At 40.8% G+C, this 10,054-nt stretch overlaps 1 protein-coding gene across 1 annotated transcript; it reads left to right on the top strand.

The window, feature by feature from the left end:
* The first annotated feature begins 1,749 nt into the window (after window positions 1-1,749).
* LOC104451836 (putative receptor protein kinase ZmPK1) lies at window positions 1,750-4,404 on the top strand. Its single transcript, XM_010066416.3, is given in 2 exon segments — window positions 1,750-3,998; window positions 4,000-4,404. Coding segments are annotated over 2 exon segments (2,421 nt in total). The 5' UTR covers window positions 1,750-1,766; the 3' UTR covers window positions 4,189-4,404.
* Window positions 4,405-10,054: the final 5,650 nt, after the last annotated feature.

Genomic DNA, 10,054 nt, shown 5'->3' with positions numbered 1-10,054 from the left:
TGCCCATGGACCCTTATAATGTCTAATCCATTGATCACGATCAATCGTCGATTGGCTGTATGAATATGATTTGTGTGCCTTTCTTTGACGTTTCTGCAAATCTATGTATGTAGATGACATTTCAACATCCCCTACGTCAAGTGACGTGGGAGAAGATTCAACATGTCTTTTACAATCAGGTCGGATTGAGAGCGGTATGTGAAATTTGACTGATGGTGGTGGATGCGTATATATGGTAGGAATGAAATTGATTCTAATACCATGTTAGAAAAAAACTTCAATCAATAGGAGGAGAGAGATTACATGAATATAAATAGCATGTTGAATCAATTGTCAAGTGATGTAAGACAATATTTTAACATGCCTAATTATAAAGAAGAACTATTCATCTAGGGTTCACAATCAATGCTAGATCCTCTTTTAATTAATTAATTCATACCACACCGATATATAATTCTAGTAGCCCATATTACAATGTCACTACAGATCCAAATATAGAACTACATTTGATTCCTTTTTTTTCTTCCCATTAACCGTTGAGTTTGGGGGCCATAAAGAAGTAATTACCCAGCATCATAACATACACAGGTGAATCCAATGGTAGATGCGGTCGCCCCCAATCTCTAGATGTATCGTGCGATTTTCATTCATCATACTTAAATGAAATCTCTTTGGGGTTCATCGCCTCTCAACAAGATATGACCAGGAATTTTTATTCTGATCATTTTTAATAAAAAAAGTATGCATTCCCCATTGATAAGATAGTAGAATATAGTCATATGTCACTACTTTTATCAGGGTTTGTCATTACTGTCAGGATGTCCATCTCTTCAACATCCATCTTTTCGTTGGAATAAATGGTAGATAATCAAGCTATTAATACTCCAAAAATGTCCCCTTCTATCCTTTGCCAGTGGAGAACGTGGAAGGTCTCCCCTATCCTGATGTGATATCGCCCCTTTGGCCGATATGGACGGTCATATTAGTCTGTTTCAAGTCCTCCATTTTCGTCCTAAAGTAGGCTCACCTGTCAAAATAGAATCATGCAATTATAATGATGAGATCTTAATTCATTCGAAATTTGAGGCTTGTCAATGTCGAGCAAATTTGAGGTTAAGATTTTAGTGGTCCAATTTATTAAAGTATCATCCTCTGCTACTTAAATATTTAGTTTGATTAAAGCTTTTATATACATGTGATCTTCTCTTTACTGACTAATGTGAATCTTTGCATTGGACTTTTTGTATGGTGTGAGAGCAAAGTTTATGCATTTCTCATGCATTGACTTTATGTTCTACATGTGTGGCTCCTCAGCCTTCAATTGCACGTGGTTTCCTTGATACCCTTCAATCTGTTTGTATGTTAGACAATGTACTAAAGTACTATGTCATATCGACACTTAGTTATCATTCTGGACTAGAACCTTATTAAATACAATGTCCAACCAATTGATATCTGGAAGATTATGGATTGGAACAATCAATACATGCGTCCAATTTTCGATGGATGACATTGCTACAGCAAATCAATTGCGGGTTCACCTGGCTTCTTCCGTCGGTCAAGTTGTTTTCATAATAAGGGAAGAGAAAGGTACTAGTCATTGGTCAAAGTATGCTTTCTTGTTTCCTAAATAGATTTCCGTATGTTTATGTTTTTACCGAGACTCAGTCAGTTCCAATGTGTCACCGCCAAGTCCTATATAACAAAGGGGAGATTCGGGAACGCGCTATATGCGCAATAGCACATGAGAGATCACTTGAAATCCTATGAATGCCATGAAAAATGCTCTTCTCTTGCTATGTTTCTCCCTTGTCTTACCTTTTCCACTCACAACTTCAGTTCGTCTCACTTTGGGCGAAGGCTCCTCCCTTTCAGTTGATAAACCTGACGATACTCTGACGTCGAAAAACGGTGCTTTTGCCGCGGGCTTTTATCCCGTGGGAGAAAATGCTTATTGCTTTGCCATTTGGTTCAGCAAACCATCTTGTAGTATCCACAACTGCACCGTCGTTTGGATGGCAAACCGCGACAGACCGGTCAATGGAAGATCCTCAAAGCTTTCTTTAAGAAAGAATGGTGACCTCGTACTGATCGATGCTGATCGTACGGTTGTTTGGGCTACAAGCACCGGCTCATCCTCCGGGTCATCAATGAAGTCGCTGCAACTCCTTGACACGGGTAATCTTGTCCTTCGTGACGAGCAGCCCGTCATTTGGTGGCAAAGCTTTGACACGCCGACCAACACGCTTCTTCCTCTACAAAATTTCACTAGGAACACCCCGCTTGTTTCCCATCGAAGCAAGAACAACTTCTCTTCCGGCTATTACAGGTTTTATTTTGACAACGATAACCTTCTTCGTCTTCTTTTTAGTGGCCCTAAGATTACCAGTACCTATTGGCCAGATCCATGGCTTAATAGTTGGGACGCGGGAAGAACATCTTGGAATGATAGTAGAGTTGCAATTCTAGATCCTTACGGGAATTTCACTTCATCTGATGATTTGAAATTCTTAACATCTGATTATGGTGCAAAAGTTCAGAGAAGATTAATGGTCGATTATGATGGTAATGTTCGAGTTTATAGTCGGTCCGAAGGAGAGGAGTGGTCAGTTTCATGGCAAGCCAAATCTGACCCATGCACAATTCATGGCACTTGTGGACCTAATAGTATGTGTACATACCACCCTAGAGAGGGAAGAAGTTGCATTTGTGCTCCCGGATATGAAAGAGAGAATCTTTCCGACTGGACTCAAGGATGCAAGCCTAAGTTCAACAGCTTCTGTGACAGCAAAGTCGAAACTGAATTCGTCGAGTTACCACATGCCGATTTCTATGGGTATGACAAAGGCTTCTTTGAAAGGTACACACTCGAGATGTGCAAGAAATTATGCTTGGATTTGTGCAATTGCTTGGGTATCCAATATAAAAACTCGAACTGTTACCCCAAGTTGCTTCTGTTAAATGGCCGATATTCTCCCCGTGTTGAAGGGGGCATCCACTTCAGGCTCCCAAAATCCAATCTCTCCTCTTACAAATTACCGAGGATAAAGTACGCTGCTCTGCAATGTCCAGCCAATGAAGTTTTGCTACCAAGAACTTACGTGAAAAGACAAGAGAGTTCGGCAATCAAGATTTTGCTGATTTTCGTTGGGGCAATAGCTGGAACGGAGGCCATTGTCGTACTCACGGTTTGGTGCTTCTTACATGGAACCAGCCGAGAGAAAGGTAGAGCTCACATCGATGGATACCACGCTGGACCGACCGGATTCAGACGGTTCACGTACGACGAGCTGAAGAAGGCAACACGGAATTTCAGTGAGGAAATAGGAAAAGGAAGTGGAGGAACCGTACACAAGGCTGTGTTGTCAGATTCCAGGGTTGCAGCGGTCAAGCGGCTCCTTGACGCTAACCAAGGAGAGAATGAGTTTCTCGCCGAGGTTAGCACCATAGGAAATCTTAACCACATGAACTTGATTGACATGTGGGGGTACTGCGCAGAAGGAAAGCACCGGCTTTTGATCTATGAGTTCATGGAACATGGTTCCCTAGCGGAAAATTTGTCTTCTCCAACTGAACTTGATTGGTCCAAGAGGTTTGAAATTGCGGTAGGGTCGGCTAGGGGACTTGCTTATCTTCACGAAGAGTGCTTGGAATGGGTTCTTCATTGTGATGTGAAGCCACAGAACATTCTCCTTGATTCCATGTACCAACCGAAGGTGGCGGATTTTGGACTGTCGAAGATGCTCAAGAGGGAGGGACTAAAGGATTCAGGCTTCTCAAGAATAAGAGGAACAAGAGGTTACATGGCTCCTGAATGGGTTTACAATATGCCAATCACCTCCAAAGTAGACGTGTACAGTTATGGGATTGTTTTGTTGGAGCTGGTGACTGGCAGGAGTCCAACAGGAGGGCTTGCAAATGCTGAGGGTGGTGATGAGAATGAGAGCAAAAGGTTGACTTCTTGGGTGAGAGAGGAAGAGAACAGGAATTCCAATGGAAACATGGATAAAGGAAATTGTGGATCCAAGGTTGACAGGGGAATATGACACTAGGATGGTTGGAGTTTTGGTTGCAGTGGCTCTTCAATGTGTGGAGGAAGATAGAGATGCAAGACCCACCATGAGACAGGTGGTGGAGATGCTTTTGCGCTGCAGCAATGAAGATGAAGATGAAATGATCCTAGCATAGGTCCTCTATCCGTACCTCTAGAATAAATTACGATTATAAAATAAAGATCTTCGCATGTTTACGAGTATAAAGTAATGATAGTCATTGAATGTTTCCAAGTATAATGTACTAGTATGTAGATTTATCATGTTATGAAATGTGTTGCTTTGCCTTTGTCTTTACATTATTTATTGGGAGGATGGTATAAATAATCCCAAAGTTTTTTTTTGTATTGCATTTAATGTACGCTATTTTTTATGATATTCACTTTGCGACCTAGACTTCGAAAAATACCACCATGTTACGTGTTCGAATTTTTAGAACAATAGTTGGCCATGGCTAGGCCGTGTGACAACTAGGCCGGGCAATAGCAAAGCCTTGCAGTGGCAAAACCATGCTAGGCTCTATTACTAGATACAGCTAGGCCAAGCTAGGCCTTTTCCTGGCTTCCCTTCCATGCCATTTCCATGGCTGAGGCTAGGATAGACGTAGGTCCTCCCTTTGCCTTCTCATAGCTCGTTGGCCCCCATGGATGGCCTTGGCGCACCCAAGAGAATTAGATGCAACATGCCTCGTCTTAGGCAAGTCAGTCAAGCAAGGAGTGCAAGTTATTTCGGCTGATCGAGGAGGAATCTTAAGAACAATATGAAAACTTAAACCAAAACTGAGTGATACCTATATTAATTTATCTCAAGAACAATAGAACAGAAAAGCCCATTTCGATGGAGTCACATTAAATTAACACAAATCAAGTGTAGCTAAGTTTCGATCAATTAACTTACCGTATAGAAACTAATTCAGGTCATCAAAAGTGAAGATATTTTTTTTTTCCTAACAAGAAACGTAATACTTAAGTCATTGGTATTTCAATTTTTTTTTCTAAATTATTGTTGACATATAAATTTTGGCTAAATATTTAGAATTAAATTACATAAAAAATTAAGAACTAATTTAGCCCTACAATATATATATATATATATATATATATATATATATATATATATATATATATATTTTCGCATCACCTAAGTTCGCATCTACTAAGTTGTATTTTTTTATTTACTTTTCCCTTATTTTACCCTATTTTCGAATAAATAAATCAAAAAAAAAAAAGGAAGAGAAATGGCTTGCGGCTGGGCTTGACCCCAGCCCCTTTTCCTTTCCGCGCAGGCCTAGGGCCCAGCCCCTTCATTTCTCTTCTCCAGCCCGGCCCGGCCCCCTCTCTCCTTCTTCCTCCTTCCTCCTTCCTCCTTCCTTCTTCCCTCGCGTTGTGCCTTACGTGCAGAGACTGACGACGCGCACAAGAACAAGGACATCGGCGAGAGACCTGGATGGATAGGATGTAACTTCAATACGCTGAGGAGCTCGAGGCGGTAGGCTTGGCCTCCGTCGATAGGGCGGTTGATCGGATGCCAATTCGGCCGAGGGGAGGCCGGTCGACGCACCAAGGACCGGCGGCCGAACCACCTCCGTCGATTGAGCTCCTTGCGTATAAATAGGACGGGTGTGAGCTTGGTTGAAAGACACAGAAGAGGCAGCAAACTCAGAGGACTTCCCCGGAGAGACACCTGGGAAGACTCAAGAGTGAGCAAGTCGTCGAGAGAGGCTTGAGATCTGGAGAGAGAGAGTGAGCAGTGGGGGGTTTCTAGAGATAGAAACCAGGGCTGAGAGAGAGAAATTAGAGAGATCTGAGAGCTTTCACTGAGCGGGAGAGCCGCCGCCAGCTATCGCGCCTGAGTTGTGCCCAACGACCCACCGCCATGCTCGCTTCCCCTTACGCCAAGCACTGGTAAGCCAGGGCTCTGATTTCTTTTGTTTTTTTTTTTTTTTTTTTTGAACAACCGGGGCTCTGATTTCGCCCTGTGTTTCTTAATGCTTTGCCTTGAGTCCCGACGTAATTTCGAGCCCCGATTGGTCCGTTATTTTTGGCCTGCGGAGGCTCACGGGGCCGTCCCAGATCGTTGGGAGTAGGGGCACGAGGGAGTCGGGTCTACGAAGGGGATACCGGGTCGTGAACCGGGTCGGGCGTGGGGCGCTCTCTGGGCTAGGGTTTCTGCTTTAGTGGGCCAGACTTAGTTTGGTATAAATCTTGGGCTGGGCATTTCTTTTAATTGAGGGTGGGCTTGCTTTGTTTTTTCTTTTTTCTTTTTTAAATGGGCTTGGGTTTCTTAAAAAAGGGGAGCTCTGGGTTGGGCCCACGCTTCAGGCCCATCCGGACCGATGGTTGACGACTTGGGTCGCTCCCAACCCGGGAATCCGACCTGGATCATTTTTATAACTATATATTATCATTTTAATAATGAAAAACAGTTTTTTTTTTCAAAATTAGAAAAATCCAAAAATAATTTGCATTTTCCAAAAATAGAAAAGAAAACAAAGAAAAAGAAAAGCCTTTGAGTGGTTTTTCTTTAAAGCATATGTTAATCTTTAAAAGAGAAAAAAAAAGTCCAAAAAAAGGAAATCATGTTTAAGTTTTTGAAAGCAAGTATTGACTTATTCTAATTACGCCTTTATGGTGCATGGATTTCTATTTCCTTAAATTGGTGAGGAATTGAATTCTAAAAAATTCATGATTGGTATAAAATGTTGCATAAATGCTTTACCTGATGTTTAAACAATATTAGGTACTGGAAGAGTATTAATGATTAACTAATATAATCAATTTTTGGATCATAATTTCTCTAATTGCGCAAAATAAAATATTTCCCTTAATATATTATTTGGGTTTCTAATCGATCTACCACAAATCGATTAGTGGCAACTCCTATTTGAAATTAACTTGCGGGTTCAAAATTAGAAACATAAGTTGTAAATTGATGGGCTTGGGATAGCACAAACTAAGCCTTATGCTTAGGAAGCCATTAGCCTTCACACACAAGTGCTGAGTTTCTTGAATTTATCAAACATACTCACCCCTAGTGAATACCGGAAGTAGAACCAATTAAAGAAAACACCAATCAACTGCTAAGTTGTTGACATCAAAATTTTAAATTGGATTATAAAAGTGATGAAAACAAAACTAAAGCAAATAATACACAATTTCATTCTTAGTTTGATAAGTTTTGTTAACTAAATTACATCATTTATTTCATTCTTAGCTAAGTAGATTGGTTGATTAAATATATCGTTTAAGATACACTCTTTATTCTTTTATTTTGTTTTGAAATTTAAACTTAAGAAGAAAAGAAGTTTGGGATGACAGATCCATAATTTGTAAGTCAAATGTCGGTCACGTGGCCAATTGGGTCGCGTAGGCTTATTTTCAAATTCCCTTCCTTCTTCATGGGTGACCTGTCCTCCCCAATCTTTGTGGAGTCTTTTATGTTCGGATGCCCCTTCGTTGGGCTTTTTGTTTAAAGACTCTTGAGGTTCAATAATATTGTGAAGTGTTTTGACCAAAAATCCATTATGGCGCTTAAGAATTTATATTATGCATATTAAATCAGAACATGCATGTTATATCATTCAGATATTTTCGACCATGTCATGATACATCCAGGTTACATTCAATTTCATATAGACTAGATTAAATCATGCATGTCATGTTAAGTTCCTCACGTTTCAATTGTTTAGTGCTGCCCAAATCTTTTTCTTCAAAAATGAAGAAAGCCTTGTATTTGAGTGATGCTCGGATTTTCAAGAAGACTGACCAAAAGTCCATCACCGGTGCAGACTTCCGTTTGCAAGCTCGCTAGCTTTAGGTAATTTCTTTTATGATTACTTGAAACATCATGTTACCTTTCGTTTTCGTAATGTAAGATGCTCATTGCATGCTCTTAGGCTTCTGTCAGTTTTTGATGTTCAATCGTTGCGCAAAAAGGGGCTTGGGAATGTTTTATCCCTGTGAATCTCTATCTTGCGTGTTTTCACTTTATCCTCAAGTAGGATACTTGCCTGTGTATAGCACTTGGAAAAAAATAAAGTGGAACCCAAGTGTGAGATCCAACTCAATTTGCAAGGAAGGAGATATGCTGTCTTTTTACTTTTTAAGACAAAATAGTGCTCAAATATGAGATCCCATGTCAGTGAGTGTTTCTTAGTTTCTGGGTTATTATTTGTAACGTAATTAGGGTTAGGGTTGTTTGATAAAGAAAAAACAAAATTTAAGGTGTTGAACAATGTTAGTTCGGTCCAATTGCACCTCAAGGAACTGAATCAAAAGGATGGAACCATGAATAGCCCAAAACCGTTTGGTCCAATCCAATTTTAAAATTGGACCGGTGCTCACCATTGGAGGCTAACAATACAACCTAGAGGGAAGATGAATAGGTTGTTTTAGAAAACTTGACAATCTTTTACGAAAATTAGTTGATGTTAAGTAAAGATCATGTTAATGTGATGTTTCAATGCTCGTGATCATAATGCGTGCTTATGAGAGTAAAAAGAGTGAAATAGTAGTGCATAACTATATATAGTGATTTGACTATATCCTCAAGCTTATGTCTATTGTTCAAACCGACAAACACAAGCCAAGCTAGATTTCCCTAGTAATTTGCTCAAAAGTTACAATAAGTAAGCACTAAGATTGCACTACCGGGACTTAGTTGTTGCTCTTACTCTTGTACACGTAGTCTAGATGTGACATCCTGAATTTTAGATTCTGTTTTCCATTGAATGAATCGGGCTTGTCATCGACACACCTATAGTTCTATCCTCCGAGCTAATCACTCACAAGATAACTAGTCTATCTGTAGAAGTTGTTAAGGGATTATAATGCAATAAACTTGAGAATTTGACTAGGTATCGTCTACTTCACCGTGCTAGCCTGCAATGGTCATTATAGTTAAAAATCGATTAGAGACCGGAGATAAGTCGATTCGACTAAGCCATGTGATTAAGTCACATAATTGTAAAATTCTCGTCAATCGGCACTAGATTGATTTTTCTATCGTTTTGGTAGCCTGTGTCCGCATTTGAAACCTTGAGATTTTCACGACAACTGAGAGTCGCCAATGTGTACGAAGATGGATAATGTGGCTCGAAAATAATCGACCACGGGTCAATTACATTAAAAATTTCTAAAAGCTACCTAGTAGACTAGGTTACGCTAAAATCGTGCCAGATTGAAATTAACCACGAATTTGAATCTGATTTTAGAAATTGAAAGTTCTGTCATGTCACGATTTATTGAGGACCATCGACTCATCCTCCGAAGATTTTTCTACAAATTGAGATTTTTGGGGAAATTTCAATATAGGGTCGTTTTCGATGGGAAAATTCAGGGAATCGTTTTTTATCTCGTTTTTGGGATACAAGTTGGTTCTATTGGCAATGAAAAATGTGAATTGAAGTGTGGATATCTTGGTGAAATTTATGGGGGCCGAATTGAATCCAATTGAAGAAGAATTGAGCTCAATTAGGGGGAAAAATGTTACAAATTCGTAGCCCCCATGATGTGCAATATTTGGGGCATCAAGGAAGCTTCTAAGGGAAGTTTGTTGGTTTACAAAGTGGCTAAGGAAGCTAGCCCATGTCCGTGGGGCCTTGCCAAGGGAGAAGAGGATGAGGATAGAAGACTTTGGGCCAAGAGGGTCCCTCCACTCTTGAGCTGTCTTCTTCTTCTTTTTTAGTAGAGTGCTTTCTCCATTAGAGGCCATTTTGAGCTCCCAAAGTTGCTGAAAAAACCGAGCTAGTCGCCTCCCTGCCGTTGCACGCTCGCCGGATAGTTGCCGCTTGCCGCTCGCACGTGTTGCGCCCTCGTGCGAGCCCACACTCCTACCGCGTCGTCCCGCTTGTTCCGTCGCCATGTCGCTCCTCCTGAGCCTCCTTAGGCCACGTCGAGGTCAGCTGGAGCCTCGTCATCGCCGTCCTGTCGTTGTCCGCCTTCGCCATTCATCACTGCAGCTCCGTCCACCTGTCCCGTGCTATTTCTAACCTTTCTAGTTGA

The sequence above is a fragment of the Eucalyptus grandis genome, chromosome 6 (genome assembly GCF_016545825.1).
Source record: "Eucalyptus grandis isolate ANBG69807.140 chromosome 6, ASM1654582v1, whole genome shotgun sequence".
Classification (NCBI taxonomy): domain Eukaryota; kingdom Viridiplantae; phylum Streptophyta; class Magnoliopsida; order Myrtales; family Myrtaceae; genus Eucalyptus; species Eucalyptus grandis.
The sequence above is the reverse complement of the archived record's forward strand: the minus strand, read 5'-3'. Positions and strand labels throughout refer to the sequence as shown.